Source organism: Lissotriton vulgaris, chromosome 3_1 (assembly GCF_964263255.1).
Source record: "Lissotriton vulgaris chromosome 3_1, aLisVul1.2, whole genome shotgun sequence".
In the NCBI taxonomy this organism is placed as follows: domain Eukaryota; kingdom Metazoa; phylum Chordata; class Amphibia; order Caudata; family Salamandridae; genus Lissotriton; species Lissotriton vulgaris.
In genome coordinates this window covers 1,800,032,854-1,800,058,459 of record NC_141689.1, presented here as the reverse complement: position 1 = coordinate 1,800,058,459, position 25,606 = coordinate 1,800,032,854, and the positions used below count along the sequence as shown (strand labels likewise).

The following is a 25,606-nucleotide window of genomic DNA, read 5'->3' as shown; positions in this document are numbered from 1 at the left end:
ACAATTTCAGCTAGTACAAGGCTTTCGAAGAAGGCGAAGGCCTTACAGGAAAGCTCGTTCAAAGTTGGCCAGGAACCTGCTGGTAAGGTCGAAAAAGAGACACTGCACCACAACGTAACACAGAGCGCTAAAGGTAGTGGCAATCAGTTGCAAGAAATCAATCCATCAATCAATAGTTTATAGAGTGCACTAGTCACCCATGAGAAAGGCTAAAGGCAGCAGCAACCAGGTACAGTAATGCATTTAAGGCAGCAACAGCCTGGTGCAAGAAAGCGCCAGAAGTATCCAGGCACAAAGAAACGCTAAAGGCAGAGACAACAGGTTTAAGAAGATAAGTGTACTTACTGGTCCAAATAAAGAAACTGCCATCCAACCTCGAATCAAGTGCTGGTCGGAGACCAATACATTTAAAGTGGCATCCATAATGCCGAGACTAACCAAGTGAACAGATGGGGTTATACTTACAGTGCTGTTGGCACCCGAAGAGGCAACCACCAAAGCTGCTGGTGATGCTCAACACATCTCAAGAGGTCTTCAAGAATTTGAAGTGCGCCAATGACTGCAGGAAAGAGCGCCAAATATGGCCCCTCCGTCTTCCGGAAACTACCACTTCCATTTGACATGACCAAAAAGCAGAATATTGGCGCAAGATGGACTTCCTAGATGGAAACATTTGATGCTGTCATCAAATACCTAAAGAACCTTGCAGGTGACGGAGTAAAAGAAGTTATAGAGAAAATACCACAAGCTTATGAAATATCTTGACTTCAAATCAAGCAGGCATTAGAAACCAAGTTCAATCCAATGGTGAATGTCGAACATGAAAGGTAAATTTTCAATCAGAAAAGACAGTGAGCTGGTAAAATGATGGATGAGTTTGTCATCAAGCATTGCAAAGTCAATGAATTTAATGATGAAGAAGCCCTTCGTCTTGGAGTCATTGAGGGTTGCCTCTCTGATTCATTCAGACAACGAATGCTGAGTGTGTCTCTCAGTCTGGAGAGAGAACTCATGGCTGCAAGAGCAGAGGAATATGCAGATCTGAAAGCTTCTGATATGGAGGTCGGAACAGCACAGAATGAATTGGCACTGAACATGAAATGTAAGCAGGAACACAAGATAAAGGGTCACACAGTGATGTCTTCGAAGAAAAACAAATTGTGTTTACGATGTGGGGTCTCCTTTCCACATGGAGGTAAATGTCCCGCCATTGACATATATGTAATGGCTGCGGGAAGAAAGCCATTTCATAATTGTTTGCAAAGCGAAAGAGAAACTAAGTGTGTCCCGTCAAGAGGAGAAAATGGGCGCCAGAAAGTGGCAGAAACATTGTAACCACAGCCACAAAGCCAAACGACAACTTCAGTTGAGGCAAGTGGATCTAAACTGAGTCAATCTTCATCAAATTCATCTTCTAATGGCTCAACAGCGTCCGTGTTGAGACACAAGGAAGAACAAGCATGTGCGATGTCAACGTCATTTTTTATCAAAGTGGAGGGAGGTAGAAGTTCTGACCCATTCAGCTTCCAAGCTCAATATTCAAAAATCAATTGGGGAGAATGGATCACTTGGAACCCATGACAAAAAAACCCTATGATGATGCACTAACACAACGTATATGGGTGGAGAACCCAATCATCTACGTGCGTGAATGAGGGTTTTTAATGAAAGTCATTGAGCACCATAAGAAAACCCTGGCTACGTAGTTTCAAGTGATCCATTCTCCCCAATCGATGTCAAAGTCAACCACAGAAAGACGTGCACATGTAGGTTTGGCTGCTTGCAAGGAAGAATGCAAGTCGAAAATAGATTGACATATGAAACAACAACATTCATTTAGACATTGCCCTAAAATCACGCTAAAGGCGAATGGTTGCTTCTTACCTTTTGTCATAGACAGTGGTGCATTGATAAGCATCATGCCGACAGAGAAGTACAATGAACAGTCTCCGGTGCCCCTTCTCGCACCTTCAAAAGCAAAGGTGCACACACGGGCTGCCTCTTCGCCATTGCAAAGTCAAAGATCATTTGTACCAACCATGCAACACAAGAAGACGAAAGTACAGCACCAATTCATGTCCTTCAAGGTACAAGAGTACATGTTTACTTAGTTTCAATACTGCTGCTGACACTGGGCTGATCTCTGTACACTATAACATAAATGCATATCATGAGATAGTGGGTCAGTTCCAGTTATCATTTCTTGGACTAGCAAAACTTAAAACATTGAAAGTGCAACTTCATATTATTGAGGACATTTGTCCTGTTGCTCAGCGACGCCGTCATATTGTGTTTCACCTACAGGAAGCTGTTGAAAAAGAACTAGAGACACTATTAAAGCATGATATCTTTGAACACTCCACTGATCCAACATTGTGGTAGTGCCAAAAAAGGTCAGTGGAGGGGCCTTGCACATTTGTGTTGATATGTGCCAAATTAACAAGGCGATCGAGTGAGAACGTCACCTAGGTCCACACATGATTACACAGCTTAATAGTGCCAAAATCTTTTCCTGCGTTGATCTGGACCAAAGATACCATCAACTGGAACTGGAGGAAAATTATAACCTTTTTGACCCATGTTGATTTGTTCTGATATAAAAGACTATATTTTGGAGTATCATCAGCTGCAGAACTCTTTCAGGATGTCATTCACCAGATAACACAGCCTATCATGCCTTCGATTACTGTGATGATATACTGGTATTTGGGGCCACACGAAAGGAACATGACAAAGCTCTTACACAAGTGTGTTGTTTGCTTGCTGATGCAGGTCTCGCTTTAAATGCAGAAAAGTGTGAATTCCACAAAACAAAACTCAAGTTCTTCAGGCATATTTTCTCTGATGTGGGGATTGCTCCAGATCCAGCTAAAGTACAGCCTGGTCATCATTTTGTCCCCCACCATCTTGTAACCATGCTGCAATTCTCCCTCTGCATGGCTGTTATGGCTTCAGGTACATCCGTGACTTTGCCACAGTAAGTGTCGCATTGAGAGACTTAACAAAACAAAATGCTCCATTCTAATGGTCATATGAATGTGATCAGAGCTTTAAGAATATCAGACATGCAAATGAGAATGCCACTTAAATGGCATATTGTAATCCAAAATTATTTACAGAGCTAGTTGTTGATGTAAGCCTGATGGTGTTGGGCGTGATTCTTGCCCAGCATAATGGACATCAAAATGCTCCAAGGCACATTACGGCTTATGCTAGCATGAGTCTGTCTCATACTGTACATGCTTATTCACAACCTGAAAAGGAAAACCAGCTGTGGTGTGACCTTGTGAACATTTCCATGTAATTCTGTAGAAAAGCATTTTACTCTGGGACCACTGCCTGCCCTTTAAAAATTATTTGGCATGCATTTGCAAAGGGAAGGGGTCCCCTGGGAACCCCTTCCCATTTGCGAATGCATTACCACCTACCGTATTGTCCGGCGTATAAGACGACTGGGCGTATAAGACAGCCTCCTACTTTTCCTGTTAAAATTTAGGGTTTGGGCTATACTCGCGTATAAGACTACCCCTCTTCCAACGCACACCAAATAAAAATTAAAAAACATCAGATTTAATTTTAATATGGTAATTTTAATTCAAATGCTTATGACATGCAGGTACTTAGTACGAAAACTGTCACTTATAAACATAAGGCTGTTTGTCATCAAACATGTAAACATAAAACAGTGCAAGTGGATTAAACGTTTCCTAATTCACTCTAAAGCTGAAAGGATAGATAAGACAATAAACCCATGGGAGCTGCCATGCTGTTTGTTTTCTAAGCTGTCAGCCAAACTGGAACTGATGATGATAGGAGGAAGATGACAAACAATAGAGAGAGAGCAAGTGCCGGGCAAGTCCCTGGCGAGTCAGCAACGCCCATCATAACTCCAAGCTATTTTTACAGGATTTGCTGGTGTGACAGTTTCCCTTTAAACACCTTCAAAATCCTCCTGTTTGTCATCTGATATCACAAGTAAATCAATGACATCTTGTGATACATTTGTAAGGCAGTCATCGTATGGATCTAATTCCGTATCAGATGGTGTGGTCTCGGCTTTGGCTTCCTCTACATCTTGCCACAAGTAGTCGTCCTCCATACCATCGAATGAATTTGATATGCCACACTTCTTGAAAGACTTGATTACTGTTTCTGCATCAATATCATTCCAGGCTTTTATGACAAACTTGCACAAAACATCCAACTGTGGAGCACGCGTGTTTCCTCCTTTTGTGAATGACTTTTCGCCGCTAATCATCCACTCATTCCACTGTTCTCGAATGCGATCTTTAAATGGCTTGTTTAGGCACACATCCAGTGGCTGTACAAACAATGTCAATCCTGCAGTAATAACTGTAGCATCTGTGTTTATTCTTGCCAGCTTTTGCTTGGTGCTGGGAGTTAAATGAGCCCTGAACATATCCCACACCAGTAGACTACGTTTTTGAATAAGACCACCTGGTTGCCTACTCCATACATTATCGAGCCATAGCTTTACCCCTTCTCCATCCATCCAGCCTTTTTCATTCACATGTACAAAACAACCAACAGGAAACTTGAGTTTCGGCATTGTTTTTCTTTTAAAAATTATCCTTGATCTCAGTTTGGCGCCATCAGCTGTGCATGCTAGTACCATTGTAAAACTGGACTTCTCATGTCCTGTTGTTTTAATTAAAAAACATTTTCACCTTTTGGATGGACAGTTTTATTTCCAACCATATCAAAATTCATTGGAGTTTCATCCATATTTCCGATACTACTTTACGCATCAACATGTTTATTGCGCTTTTGTATTACGTATCGATGAAAACTATGTACTTTGGCATTAAGATCTGCTGATAATTTTTGTGCAATTTTCGTCTTTTGCCTCAGTACCAGATTATGCCTTGCCAAGAATCTAGTACACCAGGATACAGTGGCCTTAAATCTGTTGCTGTGATCTGCGTTAGATTTGGCCCACTGAAGTACAAACAAACATATTTTATTTCGTGTTACTACATAACCACTTTGGCGATGCTCATTCACCATGTCTGCTACATGTTTTTCGAGTTCTGGCCAATGTGGGGCCCTCTTCTTAATGCGCACTTACCCCTTGGCATACTCTTTAATGCTTTTACATTTGCTTTCCAGTCCCGAACCATCTTTTCTGTTACTCCATATTGTCTTGCAGCAGCACAGTTATTATGTTCCATGGTAAAGTTTACAACTTTAAGTTTGAAACTGGCTTCATATTTCTTTCTTCTTGCTGTGGGAGCCATGATGGGGTCTTGACTGTTAGCCATTTGTATACTGTACTGTGGTGCTGTACTGTATGAACCGGTACAGATACTGGTGCTGTGCTGTACTGTATTCACCACCACATGTATCTGCTCACCAGATAGACTGCCTTCCGTCAGAATCGCCAATCCCAGTATTGAACAACCAACCAATCACAGTAAGAAATTTACCGGTATTTCCTGTGCACACTGCATACAAAGTCTGCTTGGATTGGGTGGGTCAGCTCTCCCTCCCTGTTTGCCCAGCCCTCCCTGTCTCCAAGATGATCCGAGCGGTGGTACGCAATGTGAGTACGCATGAGAGCAGGGAGAGTGGGCGGCTGGCCGGATGCAGCGCACAGCGGCTCAGCTAGAGGGCGCCTGTCCCTGAAGTTTCAGCACGCCGTATACCAGCTTATAAGACGACCCCCGGCATATAAGATGACCCCCGATTTATGAGAAGATTTTCATGGGTTAAAAAGTAGTCTTATACGCCCAAAAATACGGTACTTTGAAGTAGGTGGTAATTTGTAAGTGTTTTGCGACTGCAATTGCGGTTGTAAAACATAAGTACATGGCTATTGAGTCGCAATTTGGAAGGGAATGCCCCTTCCAAATACTGACTCGCAAAACAGTATTTTGCGAGTCACAATTTATTTGCGACTCACAAAATACCGTTTGTACATGGGCCCATGGTTTTTAGCATGCGCAAACGGGTCTAGGACCCATTTGCACACACTAAAAACCATTGTACATCTGGCCCTAAGAGTGTGATTACACTGTTAGTACTCAGGCCGGGTAAAAACAAACGCTATGACATTCATTCAGAAAAACATGGCAAACCAGGACTTGACCTCACGAGGAGTGAGACTGGGAACTGCTCAGTGATGGAGGAAGTAGAATAAGGACCACACCTTCTGCCTTGGGCCCGCTGATTTCAAGGGTTGATCAGTGGCTTCAGATTATGTTTGATGCTGCTGTGTTCACTCTGTCTAGAGATGGGATGTCCTTGAGAGCTCTTTCCCTTATGGTTCTTGGACTTCCCAGTTGCTCATGTCATGCTTTGTTCTGATGGGTTTCTAATGACCAATTACTTGTGTTACTACTATGCAAAGTGGCAGATCTGTGCCATCTTCTTTGGACGCGCTCCTGGTACAGGCCTGCCTGCTACTATTTAATTGTGTTTATGATCACTGTTGGTTTTCTCCCTAATGCCCATGCTGTTCACAGCAAAGGTTGTGGTGAATTCGCTGGGAGATTTGATCTTGGCGTGGAGAGGGGGTAAAGTACAGGTGGTACTTCAGGATATGTTAATGGATTCTAGCTTTTATACATCACTCCTTTTTTGCCGTCTGGTCAACTCCACTGCGTGGTTATAACTAGCTCTCCCACCACCCAGCCCTGCACTTCACCATGGGAACCTGAATTGTATGATGCTTGAATAATGCTCGTAAATCTAGACACATATTGACATGCATGTCTAAACTAGCAGTGGCTGTGCTTCTGCTTCAAGAAACACATCTTCCACCAGATTGCTTGGGTCCTAGCAGGTCTGCATGGGTCTCTTACAGATATTTCTCCTCCTATTTGACCTATTCACGGGGTGTGGCAATACTCATTAACAAAACTGTATGATTCCAACATATCCATTTAGTCCTTTATCCAGAGGGTCGCTTTATTATACGGCAGGAACTATTCACTGATAGACACATTACCCTCATAAATGTGTACAACCCAATACTGGGTTGGTTCCTGGGGATTGACCACCTCTCTAGAGCATTTTCAGATATTTCCCCTGTGATCTTCTCTCTGGAACTGCCTAATGTATGGCACCAAACTCCCATTATTGCGATTCCAGCCAAAAACCTATTCGATATGATGCTTAGTGAAGAAAAACAACAGGCTATTCACTCTTATATAGAGCTCAATAAAGGATAGGTTGCCTCTGCTGCGACCTTGTGGGAGTCCCTGAAGACGGCGATTAGGGAAGAATGTATTGCAAAAGGGAATGGTATACTCCGATCAATCAGAGTCCATCTTACCCATCTAGATCGAGACCTGTGATTCTTAGAGCGCCAATACGACAATATCAATGACAACTCCGATCTCCTTCATGATAACTCCCTGAATTTCAGGAAAAGGCAGAAAGCCGGGCCAGTAAATATGGGGAAGGCGATTGATCAGGTCATACTTTAGCCACCAAATCTTCAACTACCTACAAAAGTCACCTTATCACCCCGGGAGTAGGACTGCACATGCACAACTGACATTTTAACAGCCTTTGCTGTCTTTTATATAAACCTTCTGTTCGTCTGCAATGGATACAACACGGTCTGATATGCATCATTACTTAGATAGGGTGAGATCTGCTTGGCTGTACAACACTATGCGTGATCAGTTTTGCCAGCCTCTCACAGCGGAGGAGCTCCATTCACATAGGCAGTGCCCCTGACAGTGACAGCCTTCCGGCCGAATTCTATAAGGCCTATGCAGAGGAACTTGTAACCCTCCTATTGACAGTCTATGAAGAGGAGTACCAAACAAGAAGACCCCCACAGTCCATCGAGGAGGCCATTGTCATAACGTTACTTAAACCTGGTAAGCATCTTGACAAGTGCGATGCCGGTTGCCAGCAAACAGATTGCTGAATCTGCTACCTCATTAAGTGAGACTCGACCAATCCAGGTTTATACTTGGCAGGTCTATAGCAGATAACTTACGCACACTACTTGCACTTACTCATCAGCTGAACCCGACGCTGCCAGTAGTAGCCACTTTCTTAAATGCAACTAAAGTAATTGACATGGTTGAATTGAATTTCATACTTGCTGTGCTGGAAAGACTTGACCTTGGTAGACAATTGATGAGATGGGTACACATAATATGCACAGATCCGATGGCTTGTGTGAGGATTAATGGTGGTCTTTTGTCATCTATCCCATTACTCATGACACATGACAGGGATTCCCCCTTTCCAAGACCTTATTTGCTCTCACAAGAGATTCCCTCACCTGCCTCCTTCGGCAATTCCGTCTTCGACGGCGGGGGAGGGGGGTAGAATAGCACTTATGAAGATGATGGTGCTCCCAAAATTACTAAATATCTTTCCCAACATTGCTATCCCTCTCACTAAGGCCTCCTTTGTTCAACTCAACACTCATGATGGAATTTGCGTAGGCAGGATAAGTTGGGCCCGTCTTTAACTCCCATATGACAAGTGTGGGTTTGCTGCGCTGCACTTTAAAGTATATTATTCGGTATTGCAGCTCCAATTTATTCATCATTGGCTTCATCATCCATCCCCTTCCATTAAAAGCTGAAATACATACAGTGAAATGTGCATGCTGGGGCCTGTCACCCCATATTCCCATAAAATATTATACCCAATGCAAATTGATCACCTTTCAGCAGTCTTGATAAACGCAATACCATTTTACTTGGAGACTTATTTAGCAATTACACCTTTGTAGATTTGGGGGTCTCTAGTTGCCACAGGTAGGTACTTGTGACACATAGGGACCCTTGCCTCTAGTAAGGGGGTACACTCCTAAAATAACCCCTGCTCATCCCCTAGGTAGCTTGGCACAAGCAGACAGGCTTATCTCAGAGGCAGTGTGTAAAGCATTTGTGACTACAGATGGACACCACACAGTTGTATATTAAAAATAAGTATTCTTTATATAGACTTAACACAAGACCACAATCGGCAAAAATCCACAATACTATACTTACAAATGGTAGTTTTAGCTTAGTTCAGTTCAGTTCTTAAGGTGCAACACTTTAAGTCAATGTACCTTACGATGCGTTGCACTTCCACAACAAAAGTGTTGCAGCGATAGGAGATGCGGTAAAGTTCCGGTGCAAAGAAATAAAGACGTGAAGATTCTCCAGATGCGGCACGCTTCTCCGATGATGCAAGAAGTCTCGGTTCGATGCGTCAGCTGCAGCGGTGACACACTTGTTCAGCAATGCGACGGCAACAGCTTTGGCTGCGAAACTCTTCTCCAACGTTGCGAGAGGCTTCCTCACAATGCTACAACAACAGCGGCGACATCCAAGATGCGACGCAGCAGCTCCGACAGCGGCGCGCTTCTCCGTGGATGCGAGGCGCTTTTCTTGATGCGGTGCAACATGACAGCTGCCGCAGCGACATCCAAGATGCGACGGCAGTAACAGCAACTACGACACTCTTCTCCTTCTTTGCAAGACACTTCTCCTGATGCGCTGCAATACGACAGCTACAGTGCCGACATTCACAATGCGACGGCAGCAGTAGCGACGGCGCCAAGCTTCCTCTTTGCTGCGAGACGCTTCTCTCGATGTGGTGCAATACGACAGCTACAGCGCCGACATTCAAGATGCGATGGGAGCAGCAGCGACGGCGACACACTTCTTCCTTGTTGAGGCGCGCTTCCAGCTCCTTGCGGCACACAGTCCCTCAGAAAGCCCAAAAACAGCAGCAGGCACTTCCAAAGAACTCTGGGGAGCTGGGGTTTGAAGTCTGTTGTCCCTGAGACATCAGCAGGAGGCAAGCTCTGTTCCAAGCCCTTGGAGATCCTTCACAAGTTGAAAAAAAAGCACACAAAGTTCTTTCTCCTTTCTTTGGCAGTCAGGCAACCACTGCAGGCCAATCCCTTAAGCAGCACTTCAGCTTAGGGATAGTCTCTCCTCAGTTTCTTCAGGTTCCTCTCCTCAGCAAAGGTTTCTTCTTGTAGTCCAATAGTGATCTAATTTCTTCTGATCAGGGTCCCAATATTTATACCCCAAAATCCTTTGTCCTCTGAGGGCAGAGGAGCATTTGCCTAGTCCTTGCCAGTTCTGGAGCACTCTGTTTACATGACTCCTTCTTTCCTTTCCCAGTGCAGGGCAGAAACGTCAGACGCCCCACAGGAGGTGGAGCCAGCATTGTGGAGGGAAAGCACAGCCTTGGAGCACTTTGTTGACAGTATTCTTTCTCTTCTTTCACTGTGCAGGGCAGAGACATCAGCCGCACCCTAGGAGGTGGAGCCAGCATTGTGGAAGGCAGGCACAGCCCTATTCAGGTCCCAGGTGCTACTCCTCCCACCCACCTGGATGCAGATCTCTCTATTCACCACTGGGCTGACTCATTCTGTCTCCTGGAATTCCCAGCCCTTTCACTCACAAGCTCCAGACAAGGAATGCACAACCTAGCAGTGGCAGGCTTTGGATAGTTAGACAAGAAAATACCTACTGTCTAAAAGTGGTATTTTCAAACACAGAATTTTAAAACCAACTTCACTAAAAGATGTATTTTATCATTCTGAGTCCAGGCATACTAAACTCGAATTTCCATCATGTTCCCTGAGTCAGTCAGGATTATAAGATGTAATAATCTAACTGCCCATTCTGGCCTATGGAGAACAGGTAGCCTTGCAATAGTTAAAACGAAAATGGCTGTAATTCACTATTAGGACATGCCATACACACCAGGGCATGTCCTACCTTATATTTACAATGCACTCTGCCCTTGGGCCTACCATAGGGGTTTCTGATATGAAGAAAAGGGAAGGTTTAGGGACTGGCAAGTGGGTGCACTTGCCCAGTCAGCATGACCGTGCCAGACTGCACACAGGCTCTGCAATGGCAGACCTTAGACACACTTTTACAGGCTGCTTCTGTGGGTGGCACAACCAGTGCTGCAAGCCCACCAAAAGCATTTGGTTTACAAGCCCTGGGCACTCCTGGTGCACTGTACTAGGGTCTGACAGGTAAACCAAACCAGCCAATCATGGAACCATTGATCAATACATTAATTTACTGTAGGGAGCACTTGCACTGTGGCACTGGACAGCAGTGGCACAGTGCCCAAAGAATATAACACTAGCAAAAACACATGAAGCGACAGCAAAAATGGAAGGGAGACCCACCCCTATGGTGCCAGGTCTAACGACCTTTAAATCATTCCACGTGTATTTAGGAGCTAACCCTATAGTAAACTCAATCACCCAGCTCGCCAGCTCTGGCCTTCTTATCCTGCTGAACCAGCAGAGTGGCAAATTCTCTCCATCCTGCTGTCCGCTCCCCAGCCATGCAGATTAGTCACTTCTCTCTACTCTGCTGTTACGTCGCTTCTCGCTGCACCACCTACTCCTGCGAGATAGGTATGGGCTGAGGATTTGGAGGGGTCTAGATTACAGATGACATTGTACATATTACTGCCAACAAACAGAGGAGGTATCTCCCAATGGTGCTACCTTTCCCCAAAGTTTATCTCTATTCACCCACATGCGATGCCGGTTGCCAGCAATATAATGCAGTGTGCAGATCACCTACATTATGGCTTAGCGTTGCACCACCATGGCTACCTTCTGGACCCACATTATTGCAGCTCTGTGGGAGATGACAGAGCACACATTTGAGATTACTCCCCCTATGATACTACTTAGATTAGTCAAGAATATCCCTAAGGGCTTACGTAAACGGCTAAGTTGATATTGCTTGCTGAACAGGCATGAGGTAATCACAAAGCACCCCGTTTTTAGGACTGGCTAAAAGATATCACACTTTGTGAGGAAAATTCTGTGACATAGGCTGACGCACTTCCCACATTGGCGCATCCCAAAGACTTCTGGGAACCCCTGTGCATTTATCTACGCACTCTCAACACTGTGTGATGTAGTTCTATTTAATTGTTGGGAATTGGGTAGTTGGTATACTGGAAGATGCTGCTGTCATAGGGATTGATGGGCTGACTGCCACCCAGCAATGCTCCAACCTCAGTGTACGATATTTTCCGACTTATGGGTGGGAAGGGCATTTTAGACATAGTCCATGTAGGTACTTGCTGCTCTCTGCCTGTATAGTTCATAAAATTCTATAAAGAAAAATCTAAAAATAATTACAAATATGAAACGCCAAGTTCTAGGATGAAATCCATTTGTACAGTAAATTAGAGTAAACCCTTGAGACCTAGACCGATAGTTGTTGTAAGTGAAGTCAACTAACCACCAAAGTGGGCACCCTGAAATCAGTTGCCATTACCTCTCTGATTCTCTTAGAACTTGTTGACCCAGAAGAGCTATTGGAACTGCCCTACAATCTTGTGAATTTTCATAAAAAGTTTATCGTCTGTTGAGGAGCCTCTAGAGCAATTTGGATCTTATTATTAGACTGATTCATACCATGGATAGGATTAACATTTGTAAGAAGCTGGGGTTCTGTTGCAGTTTGCCAGATTTCTGATGCACTTTGATTTGCTGTGTCCTGGGTCCCTACCAATCAGGTTCCGAGGGCCTGTGTTCTTTCCCAAAACTGTACCTTTGTACCCCCCAATTGGCACCTCTCTGTCAACATGCAAGTCAGTGGAAAAGGTACCATGGGTACCAATGGCACAGGTATGTTATGTAAGCCAATTTGTAAAGCGCAACATATACCTGGAGGTGTCTTGGCGCTGATTCCATGCGCAACGATGGGAGGAAGAAGAGGGCCTACTTATTAAAAAGACAAGTTTTCAGGTGCTTCCTGAATTGGAGTGGGGAAGGGGCTAACTTAATGTAGATAGGAAGGAGGTTCCAAGAAGTAGCTGCTCCGGCCACAAAACTACTCCCACCCCATTTAGATTTTTTGAATCTCATAGAGTTAATTTTAAACATACCTGATGAGCTTCGATTTCTGGTAGGGGTGTACCAGGATAGAGCTGTCTTCAGGAACACAAGTCCAGAAACGTGGAGGGATTTATAGGTGAGAAAGAGAGCCTTGAACTTACATTTATAGAGAACAAGAACTTACAACTGCATTCAACTGTATTATTTCATTTGCCTGCACTAGACCTGCCTTGATTCTAGAAAAAAAATTTCACTAAATAATATTTTTATACAAGCAAATTGGTCTGAGTTCAGTTTTTGAGTGTGCGACATCATTTCTTGCCTGAGTGTGTACAAAAAATCCTTAACACTACCCTCTGATAAAGACTTACTGCTCGGCCACACTACCGTAAATATAGAGTAAGGTATTATAAGCCACATGCATCATTGTTGCCGTTTGAGATTTCTTAATTGCGAAAATTAAGGAATCACAATTAAGAAATCGCAAACGGTTATGCACCAAGAAATCAAATTTTTTTGCGATTTCTTAAAATTCCTTAATTGCGATTCACAATTTGCGAATCGCAATTAAGGAATCCCTTCCCATTGATTCCTATGGGCCTAGAGGCCCATAGGAATGAATGGGAAGTCATTCTCAATTTGCGATTAGCAATTTGCGAATCGCAAATTGAGAATGCAATTTCAAGGTTGCAGGGGGGGTCCAAAGAACCCCCCTCCCCTGCACCCCTGAAATATAACTTTAAGTGCATTTTTCACACACACATGCCCCAAGGGCATGTGTGTGTAAAAAGAAACTTTCAAAAATGCACTTTTGTGCATTTATGAAAGTTTTCGCAAATTACCATGAAGGTCAACTTCATGGTAATTTACCTCTCCCTATTTGCGAATTCGCAAATTTAAAATGTTCTTGCATTGCATTTAAGAAATCGCAAATTGCGATTTCTTAAATGCAATCGCAATTTTAGAAATCGCAACATGATTGCGATTTCTAAAATTGTTGAAAAACATGATGCATCCCAATTTTGTCAATTGCATTCGCAAATGGCCAAAATTTGCGATTCGCACTGTGTGCGAATGCAAATGACAATGATGCATGTGCCCGTATCTACTTTAGCATCTGCCTACCTTTGGGGATCGGCTGGACACTGTGCACACTATACCTTACTTTGGTATAACATATACAGAGCCATCTTCCTTCAACATCAAAGTCAATTTTGTTTATTGGGCCTCATAAATTCTCAAGGCCCGAGGGTTGTTAAGGCGGTTTTGAGTACAGACTCAGATGCATCTCCACCAGTTGAGCTCTTTAGGCAGAGAAATTAATCAACTTGAACCAGCATGATCTCTTGAAGGGAAATGGGGCTAGAGAGGGAAGATTGGCATCACCTCTGTGCAGGCTCGGTGCGTCCATTGGGGCGGGGGAGCGTAGCCCCCCGCCCGCAGCTCCGACGTTTCTGAACTTAAGTAAACTGAATAGTTTACTTAAGTTCAAAGACCGACGCCGACGGAAAACTGACAATGCATGCCAGCCAGCATGACGTCAGACCGCCCACCCCCTTCAGAGACTGAAGGTGGTGGGCGGTCTGGCGTCATGTTGACTGACATGCATTGTCAGACATGGGGGCAGCAAGCAGCAGCACAACACAAGTGCGCATGAGTGGGGACGGAGGGCGAATTTTCGCACCGTGCCCACTCATGCGCACTTGTGTTTTTACTTGTTAGCACATGCCCATTAGCAGCCTCTCGGTCTCCTAATGGGCGTGCTGCGGGCGAGGAGTAACTGTGCCCTGGCGCTGCAGATTGGCTTAGGGGTTGCCACTCAGTGCTGCTGTTCCTGTTCCGGTTCCTGTTTGAAGATGAGGCGCCAAGCGGACCAGGAGCAGAGGCGGTCAGGTAAGGTTTCTCATTGTTATTCTCCCTTGGTGCACCCCCCACCGCGACCCCCACCCCCCACAACCCCCCCGCCACCCTCCCTCGCGAGTACTGCGAGCAGTGACTGTGTGCAATGAGCAGAGGACGAGAGCGAGCGCACAGGTTACTCTGTTTTCATACATGTTGTGGTACAGTTTAGTTAAACAGGCCTTCATTGGGTATGTTTATTGTGCGACTCTTGGGCCTGAGATTACTTCACGGCTCTATGGATTGGTATGGGTGTGTTTATTGTGCATCTCTTTGCACTGAAGAAACTTGACGGTTTTAAGTGTAGCACAGCGTTGATCGAAGTGCCATGAACGGTGGATAGGAACGAGCACACAGGTTCCTCTGTCTGCATACAAGCTGTGGTACTGGTTAGTGGCACACGCCCTTCTCGGTTATGTTTATTGGAAGGCCCATGGGCTTGCGTTAACCGGATGGCTCCGAGTCCAGTGCAGCACTGCACTGACGGTCATCTGCTGTCACAACACGTTCACCACCTGTATTGTTTCCCTATACCGCCGTAGTTAGATGGAACTCGATATCCCCCATTCGACAGCCAAAAATGCTACACACTGCAACAGGCGCATTGACCCACGGTTCTATTCTGGCTGCTGCATCTAAACCCACTTTCCTTTGCAGTGTAGGCTGTTGCAGAGACGAACAGCCTACAATAACACCAGTGTCTGTGGGGGGCCGCTTGCATTCTTGGGTCTGTGCTGAGCACCCCCAGCTGCTCAGAGGCCCCAGCTTACGTGGTGTTATGTACTGGAGTCTGTCACCAGGCAATGTCGGGCCTAGACAGGCTGAAAGACATGAAACCTATTGAGTGCAGTGCATTGAAGGGTGAGTGTTGTCTGTGAGTGCAGGGTGAGCAGTGTGCCTGTGTGAGTCCAGGGTGAGTGATGTCTGTGTGAGTATAGGGTGAGCAGTGTGCCTGTCTTAGTCCTGGGTGAGTGATGTCTGTGTGAGCGCAGGGTCAGCAGTGTGCCTGTGTGAGTGATGTCTGTGACAGTGCAGGGTCGGTGATGTCTGTTTGAGTGCAGGGTGAGGAGTGTGCCTGTGTGAGTCCAGGGTGAGTGATGTCTGTGACAGTGCAGGGTTGGTGATGTCTGTGTAAGCGCAGGGTGAGCAGTGTGCCTGTGTGAGTCCAGGGTGAGTGATGTCTGTGTGAGTGCAGGTTGAGCAGCGTGCCTGTGTGAGTCCAGAGTGAATGATGTGGATGGGTGAATGCTGGCTTAGTGATGTGTCAGGGAAGGGTGAGTAATGGGTCTATGAGTGCAGGGTGACTGTGCCTATGCGAATGCAGGGAGAGAGATGTATCTGTGCAAGTGCAAAGAGACTTGTCTGGCTACTCCCAGAGATGTATTGGCCAAGATACCTCTTTCTCAAATGTGCTTGAGAATGCACCATTTGCCCACTCTTTTTTCAATATGTTCTCGTGGGAGAACCCCCGAATACCCCATAGGTGGTTGGGCCTCGCTCGCTGCGCGCGCTCGCCACAGTGCAGTATTTACGCCCACCACTTTCAAATGTCACCAGCCGCCCCTGCCTCTGTGATGATTCAAAATCATGCTCAGCATTCGAGTCGAAAAAGTAGTTGGTGAGGTAATGCTCACGCAGGCTCAAGAGCGGTGTATAGCACACACATTGAGTTAACATATAAGTGCAATATGAATGTGAATACAGATGAAGCCCCTTGACACCTTTTGGCGCACCTGATGCTTCATTTGAAAATGCGCGTAATAAACCCAGAAGATGCGTGGTCCTGTCCCTAGTTCTAGAGTACCAGGCAATGCTGTAGTCTGGCGGGTAACAGAGCACCCAGTCTGCCAAACTGACGGTCCATCCTCTCTATTTAGAATCAGTGTTCTATCATGTTTCCGCCCATGGTGTCTCCGCTGACTCCACTGGTGTTAACGTGACATTAAACTGTCCACCCTCCTTAGAGCAGATGGTCTTATATACTTTTTTATCTTTTTCAGGGCCACCATAAACCTTGGAGGTCCAAAACAAAAAGAAGAAATATCCCCCCTACACCTTAGTAGAAAACTCCCTAGTTGTCTGGATCATTTTTCTGTTTTTAAAAAAAAAACTCTCTCTTTGGGAGTTTGTTTTTGTAAAACAAGAAGGTTTGTAGAGGGGCCGTATGAAACATTGTGGCTGCTCAGCAAACTCTGAATGCCTTCAGAGAAGCCTCTGTGGTGGCAGCTCATTGGAAGGCATAGAGAACTCTGACAGGCACGTAGAGATGTCTAGATACAGCGGGCGGTAGGCCTCTCCAGCATCAGAGATCATTACCTCGGCTCCTTCGTGGATACAGCTGGCCACCAAAGCTGAACCCCAGCTAAAATAAACACCCCGAAACATTCCCATCACTGCCCCAAATCACATTTAAGTGTACAAAAGTTGTCTCCAATTGGAAAAAAATACAGCCTTGGTGCACTTTTTGAATGGAACTGTATTAAACAAAATGGTATTGTACATATACAATGGCAGTCAAAGAGAGACAAATACTTGTATTAATTGTTTCACATGTCACAGAGGTGGTACTACAGTTCACATCTCTCCCAGCCTGTTTTATCAACTAAATAATGTTAACAAACTCTGTGTTGACAATGTTTGACTATATAAAGGGTAATCACTAATTTCTGTGTTTTATATTAATGTATACTTCCAAACAGATACAAGTTCCTGCCCCTGTCAAGGCTTGTTATGCAAAATATTGACGGTAATGTAAGCATATTTTATTGAAATCTCGGCACAAAAATCAAAAGTGTCTTGATACTGGTGATAAGTTCACTAGCAGACTTAAAATTAACTGATCACCAATGAAGCGAAAGCCCTGGAGCCATAAGACAGGTGAGGTGAGGGGCAGATAGGCTGGACATTCAGCACAATATTTATTCTGAAGCGATAATGATTAATCCAAAGTTCTACTATACCTCTAATCCACTTCAACTCGTCATGCTGGCCAAGGTTTTTGAAGACAATGTCCAAACCTGACCTAACACGGGATTCTTTTTTGCGTTTTAAATCCTGTCTTTGGATTCTTTAAGTCAATCTGCTACCATTACTGTTCTTGGTTTTAAGCCTCCTAAGAACACTGGAAGTATATGCTACCAGTGTTGCATTACTTATTAGTCTGATTTTCAGTTTGCATTGAGGGTTACTTTGGCAATGTTTATCATTTCAGATTTCATTTTTACACTTAAAAACGATATGTAGTAAATTTACATCATAGTGCTAACCCGAGTTCCCAGCCTATAGGACGAGCTAGACACTGCTCTTTTAGCATAGACTATAAAGAAGTAGTTCAATTCCACATTTCTTAAGTGGGGTGCTGTTCTTTTGTTCTAGGGTGCAAAGGCAACCTACCACAGAGATTTTGCATCAAATGTATAGCAGTAACTAGGCTAAAATCTACCCAATTCTTAATATTTCCACATGCGCATGTATTTTTGCAACAGCTAGTCCCGATGAAGACTGTTGTAGGCGCATTGAATGCCCCATGTCATGCACAGAGAATGTCATTTGTAAAAATAAGGATACACTTGATCTACCTTAATTATTTAAAAGTAACTGGACATTGCACATTGCAAACCTTCTGATGCTAGTAAGCAGTTTCATAATAATATAATTGACATTGGACTGTCTCTAGAGTATTCTGCCTCACGCAAGTGAATTCTGGACAACAAATCACTTTGCTTGTAAATCGCAAATACTATAAATACATTTTGTATACCAACATGTAAGCAAATGTTTTGTATAGAAGTAGGATTTTAGTACTCTGGACCTCATCACAACTTGTCTTCGCTTTAACAATTGTTTTTAATACATCCTGAATTTTTCATGCCTGTTTAATCTTTCTGTTTTCTTTTTTGTAAGTAAACATCTTTATCTTTTTTTGTAAATACATTCATAATGATTACAAGCAAGTTAAGATATTTCAAAGAATGTTGAATGTGAAGGAAATTGAATTGCTGCATTCAGAAAGGGCAGTCTGACATCGCAAACAATTTCCCTTTTTCCTATTCATGGCTAGTATGTCTCCAAATTATTGACCCAGCTGTCAATAATATATATTACTTTAGATAATGTTGTTTTCTTAGCAGTTTATTTAGGTAGATCTTATTTATTTTACAGGATATTTGTAGAAAGGCAGTGCTGTGGTGCTATCTGAAGGAACTGGAAAGCATTGTTCGGGAATCCAAAATCCTGGGGAAGATGGTAGATGAACAGCTAATGAACTTCCTGTGGGAAAATTCCTGTTTGAGCAAGGTAACTTTAATTTAAAAAAATATTTTATTGTGCACTAATGCTATTTCCAGCTCTTTTAGGATAGAAATGACCCTTGCATTGTATATTGGTGTGTTCCCCTTTCCCGAGTCCCCAGATGCGTGTGTATCTAGTATCCTGACTTTTTATTTTGGCTCTGGCATCACACTAATGTAAACTTTTGCGGAGAGGCCTAGGCCTGTCCCTGACTTTGAGAGGTCCTAAACATATTCTGTGATCTGGAGTAGCCCAACAAGAGTGCCCTCATAACTTACAGTGGACTACTGTCCCTGTTGTGGGTAAAGTGCATTTAGCATGGCAGTATACCATGGTTAAGAAAGTGTTAATAATGTGACCAGACCTTCTTATCTGAGTCACGCTGGTTGAGGACTGCTGTCCCACCTATGTAAAATTCCTTTTCTATCTGTGCAGAACTTTACATAGATCCTGAACAGGGTCTGGCAAGGTCCTTTTGACAGCCAACTACTGTGGGCTTCCTAAATAGTAGGAGAAAACTGTAAAGCTATTGATACTGCTTTTCAAGGTCTACAACGCCTTCATGTTCTGCTACACTCTTTAGTCATTGTGCGGTTCCCAAAGATATCAAAAAGACTCACACCTACTGTTATGTTTTCTTATAATTGTTATTCTATGTATTTGCCTCCTCTCCTAGCAACAGTTACAAGGTTCTACTGCTGGAGTCTAGATTGTAGAATCCAGCAGTGAGGCTTGGCTGTGGAGCTGTTGACTTCTGGGGGTCGCTGTCCATACTTCAATAAACCCTTTAAAACTATTGAAGAGCTTCTGTCATCTTAAAATTGGCGACGAGGACGGGATACTATTGAAGAGGACTAATACTTTCTTTTTTTTAAAGAACACTTTTTTATTTATGAATCGCACAGAAGACACAGCACCCGAGTCCCGGAGAGGCTGTAGCAAGTACATTATATCAATGAATAGCGATGCATAGTCATACAAAGAAACTCCCTTCCCTCCCCCCAAACCCCCTTCCCCCCGCCACCCCCCCCCTGTGCACAGCGTCTCGCCAATTCCGCAATGAATAAACATACATAAGTCAGCGTGTAATTATGGCCTCCATATGTCCATCACAACTGCTCCTCCACAGTCCTGTCGAGTGCTGGGGGCTCAAGCCACAGGCCCCGTAGTCCGCCCACCTTTTCCATATTTTGTAGTGTTTCCGGGGGCAGCCTCTAGCTTCGAACACCGGACGTTCCAGCCCCATGCAAAAGTCTAGGCCCTTTTCCCATCTAGCCACTGTAGGAGCCCTGGGGTCCTTCCAGGCCTGTGCAATGTCTCTTTTCGCGACTGTGAGGCCCAGTAGAAGCAAGTGTCTCTTATAGATATTGCCTCCCACCCCTTCCAGGACATGCAACAACCCCAGCTTAGGAGTACGGGGGAGGTCCCATCCTAGTACTTCAGACAAACAGGTCCATATTCCAGCCCAAAACTTCTCCAGGCCACCACAACCCCACACCGTGTGCAGCAGGTCCCCCTCTCACAACCACATCGCAAGCATACTGGGGAATCAATCAGGCCCACCTTCCACAGTCTCTCTCTGGTACAGTAGGCACGGTGCAGGTACTTAAATTGTATCAGGCGTAAGCGGACCGCTATGGCTGCCCCTCTGGGGGACTCAAGTGCTTCGCACCAGTCGTCCTCATCCAGGTCCCCAATATCCTGCACCCACCGGTCCCGCAGGGCCTGCAGATCGGAAAGAACAATGTGTAACCAAAGTCTGATATATGCGAGATATTTTCTTGTCCTCTAGATCTCCCATAAACACCTTTGCGTCTATGGGGCTGAACTCCGGCAGGGCATTAAGGCCTACCAACCTGGGCGCGAGGGCATGTCTAAACTGTAAGTATCTAAAGAATTGCGTGCGGGGCACACTGAATTCTTCCTGAAACGACTTCAGTATCGTGCCCTTCATGACATGGCCCAGCGTGGAGATTCCTATCGAATCCCATCCATCGAAACCCCGCAGTGACGCCAGCGCGGGCAGCTGCCCATTGTGCCATAGTGGGGTCTCTCTTGTCAGTTTTCCCTACCAACCCATACGACGCAGTGCCTGTCTCCAGACTTGAAAAACTATCTGTGTGGCGCTCGGCAGCCTCTTTCTTAAACGTGCTGAGTACAAGATCGTGTGGGTAGTGTTCGGGTCCATCAGATATCTCTCCAGGGCATAGGCCGGGTCTCCCCGGTCGCCATACCACCAATCATTTAGGACCACAAGGTGTGCTGCCTGGTAGTATGACAGTATGTCTGATGTCGTCAAGCCTCCACAGTAGGTGGATAGGAAGCATGTGCGCAACGCCACTCTCGACGACCCCCCTGCCCATAAAAATAAGCTCAACGCGGTGTTAACTTGTTTAAACCACACCGATTGGATCGGGTACGGGTGGCTCTGTAGTTGATAGAGCAGACGAGGAAGGGCAACCATCTTGAAGATAGCGGACATGCCAAAAATATTGAGGGGCATACAGGACCAGCACTTCATCTCCTGCTGGACTCTAGTCCACACTGGGATGATATTGCGTTCCCATGCAATGGTCGGCGAGATGGTCAAAAACACGCCCAAGTACTTGAGGCCCTCGGTCGCCATCTGCAGCACAAAGGCCCACGCCCCAATCCCGGAGTGATCCCCCAGCGTCCATAACATGGACTTCTGCAAATTTAAATACAGCCCAGATACTTCACCAAAGATTCTCATGGTTTCGAGGACTCTAGGACCTGATCGGTTCACATTCGTGAGGAAGAACAGAACGTCATCTGCATACAGTGCAATTCTGTCTGATGGCCCGGCGTCCCATTCGAAGCCCCGTAGCTGTGCGTCTATTCTGACCCATACTGCCAATGGCTCCATTGCCAGGGCGAACAGGTACGGCGACAGAGGGCACCCCTGCCTGGTACCCCTCCCTATTGGAAAGGTCCTCGATGTCTCCCCGGCCACTCTCACTGTGGCCGTTAAGTCTGTGTACAACAGCCGAATATATGACTGACAGAAAATGGGGCCCAAAATTCAGCCATGGGTGAAGCGCGAACAGATAGGCCCAGCTCAGAGAGTCAAAGGCCTTATCAATATCTGCAAGGAGTAGCGCCGCCTGATCTCCCGTTCTAACCATCATCTCTATCGCTGCTTGTGCGCGCCTAATGTTAGGTCTCGTCGCCCTTTTAGGCATAAAGCCGGCCTGATCTGGATGGACAAGGTCTGTGATATACGGGAGCAATCTGTTCGCAAGGGCCTTGGCCAAGATTTTGGCCTCAACATTTAAGAGAGAGATCGGGAGATAGGACTCGTGGCGGTCCGGGAGCCGCCCAGGTTTGCAAAACACTACTATCTCGGCATGTCTCCAGTCTGCCGGCAAGAGGCCATCCTCCCTCGCCGCCTCCAAGGCCAGCCCATAGTGAGGCCCCAGTTGAAGATGGTATATTTTAAAAAATTCACTCGGGAACCCATTCGGTCTGGGCGCTTTGCCAGTATTGAGCTCTCCCAAGGCTGTGCCCAATTCCTCCGCTGATAGGGGAGCCTCCAGCAGGTCCCGTACAGCGTCCGGAAGTGCACGGGGCGGAAGGTCGGCTATAAATTTGTCAATGTCCGGAAACCGTAAAGAGTCCTGGGGAGCGTATTGGGCTGCAAAGTAACTGGCAAAGCTATCCGCTAACTCCTTCGGGTCCGAGAATGAGGCCCCTGTGTCGTCTTTAAGGCCCGGCAGTGTACCCGCAGAAGGCGCGTTCTGACAGAGCCGGTGGAGCATAGTACAGGACTTGTCTCCCTATTGATATATTCTACTCCTCGTAGCCAGCCAGATTTGCCGCGCCTCATCTAACAGTAGAGATGCGTACGATTGCTGCGCCAAAAGTAACTGCCCCACCTCCTCTCCCCGACACTCCAACCTGCTCTGAGTCTCTAACTGTTCCACTGTTGCAGCCGCCTTTATCAGCTCTTCTTTCCGCTGTCTGCGCGCTGCCGCACACCAGGCTATATCTACGCCGCGCAAGGTGGGTTTAAGGGCCTCCCATACTGTCCTTGCATCCCGCACTGTGCCTATATTGTCCTCCCAGTAGTGGGCAATAGCCGCTCCCATGTGCTGCTGATAGGCCTCACGCTGCAGATGCCAGGTCGATAGGCGCAACCGAAATGGCTGTCTCTTCTTGTCTAAGGTAACCTCTATCATAACCGGCGAGTGGTCTGAGAGGCCTCGCGGCAGGATAGACGCCGAGGCGACCCTCCACGCCACGGCCGTAGGGACGAAGACGTAGTCTAGTCTCGAGAACGAGTGGTGAACCGCCGAAACATATGTGTATTCCTGTTCATGTGTATGGAGATAACGCCATGTGTCCACCCAACCCATGCCACGTGCCATATCACCCAGTCTGGTGGGGGTATCGACTATGGGATTACTCTGGGGGCGGCACCTGTCCATCGCGCTGCACATAACATCATTCCAGTCTCCTCCAATGATAGCCATCCCCTCTGGAATTTCAGCCCACACATCAAACAATTTCTCAATCAATGCCCATTGGAGTGGGGGTGGGGCATAGACGCATCCAATGATCAGTGTCTCAGTGCCTAACATTCCTTGTATGACCACATATCTGCCCTGCGGGTCAATCCATTGCTTTGTGTGCGTGAAGGATAGCCTACGGTGCAATAGGACTGCTACTCCCCGAGATCCCCTTACAAATCCCGCATGATAGACCTGATCATAGCCATACCGTTACAGGCCTAGCGTTTTGTTACCCAGCAAGTGCGTTTCTTGATGTAGAAGGACATCCACTCTCTCTCTCTTCCCCAGTCATAATACCACTCCCCGCTTGATCTTGTCGAGCATACCCCTTACATTCCAACTCATCACTTTCGTTGTGGCCCCAGTGGGCCTCTGCTCAGGGTCATTAACCGCCATCTAGGTGTACGCGTAGTAATGCAAGTTGCAACGGACATTCCGGGCCAGGACACGCCAATAAAGTCGGTCGAGACAACCATGTGCACAGCCACTCATCAATCTCCCACCCTCCCACTCTAGCACCCCCCAGTCCCTCCCTCCCTTCCCCCCCCCCCCCGCCCCAGGTCCACCCCACTCAACACACAAAACCCCAACTGGTCTCCAGATCCCCGTCCAACCCCACCCCATACCTCATCAACATTGAAGTACCTGTTGCGGGATGAAACGTCCCTAGCCCCCAACGGGAGGCCCGGGGACGTCCATGCCAACGGAGCCCCATCAACAACCCAAAACACCCCTAATAGTCTTCTTAGGAGATCAAAACACCCTTAACTGGAGGCACGTGTCCGCCTCTTAGTCCATCCCTCCCCACCTTTTGCAGCATCTCTTGCTAAGCAGTCTACAGTGTGTCCCAGTACAACGGCGCCCCTGAAGGCATACCTCATCTCCAGCTGGGTCAGCGAAAGCAGTCAAGTGCCTAGAGCCCGGTGTAGGACTCAACACCGAAAGGCAAGCCAGAGTTCCTCACTTATCATGGATCCACCTTCGGAGCATTCAGTGTCGGAGCGTCGCCCGAGTTCCCTCCCTTGGCTGGGGAGCGTTTCGAAGAACGAGCCCTCCAGTTGCTTCTGCTCCGTGAGCGCCTGGGAGTCCGCGGCGGCGCCGTCGAGGATGAGGAGTCCGAGTCTCTGGCCGGCGGGGTATGTGGTTGTATCCGCACTGTTTCATCAGTCCAAGCAAACACTTCCTCAGGAGAGTTGAAGAATTGAGTTTGTGACTGGAAGACCACTCGCAGACTAGCCGGATAAAGTAGAGCATACTGTATTTTGAGGTTTCGCAGGCGGGCCTTGGCCGCCGCGAAGGACTGCCGTTGCTGCTGTACCAATTTCGTATAATCCGGAAATATCATGATCCGCTGATTGTCGTACATTAGAGGTTCCTTCAGCCGGGCCTGTTTCAGTACTGTATCGCGATCATGCTAGTTAAGGAGCCTAGCTATAACCGGCCGTGGGCGCTCACCAACTGGAGGTTTTTGGGTCAGTGCTCTGTGGGCCCGCTCGATGACAAAGCAGCGGGACAGGGACTCCGGCGGGAGCCAGCTCTCCAGCCACTCCGTGAGGAACGCTTCCATATTACCCTTTTCGCAGTCCTCCGGAAAACCAACAAAGCGCAGGTTATTGCGTCGAGCCCGTCCCTCGGCGTCCTTGGCCTGGAGTGCCAGGCCCCTCTGTATACCCTCCATATTGGCCACTTTCTTTTTGAGGGTCACCATGTCTTCCTCCACTCCAGTGATTCGAGCCTCCGCGTCAGTAATACGGGCCACCGCATTCCGTAAGTCCTGCCGCAGCAGAGTGACATCCACCCCTACGGCCCCTATCTTGGCGTCCAGTGTGTCCCTGGACTGGTTGATCGCGGCCAATAGAGCTGCATTGTCCGGACCCTGGACTTGCTGGCTCCCAGCGGCCCCGGAATTCCCACTCGGGCCAGTGAATTTATTGATAGTACCTTGCTTCGAGGCGCCACTCCCGTTCCTGCCTCTGGTCATGTTTGGTCGTCGGCGGGAGGCGTCTTGTGACTTGCGTTGCCGCACTTTTCGCCGCTTGGGCCTTGCCCTCCTCCAGATATCGCC

General features: G+C 46.5%; 1 protein-coding gene across 1 annotated transcript in view; it reads left to right on the top strand.

Annotated features, from left to right (window-relative positions):
- Positions 1-25,606, top strand: part of IL15 (interleukin 15) — a 569,862-nt gene that overhangs the window by 404,842 nt on the left and 139,414 nt on the right. Inside the window, exon 6 of the mRNA XM_086962228.1 lies at positions 18,881-19,015. Within this exon, the coding sequence (XP_086818354.1) occupies positions 18,881-19,015 (135 nt within the window). The remainder of the gene's footprint in view (positions 1-18,880; positions 19,016-25,606) is intronic.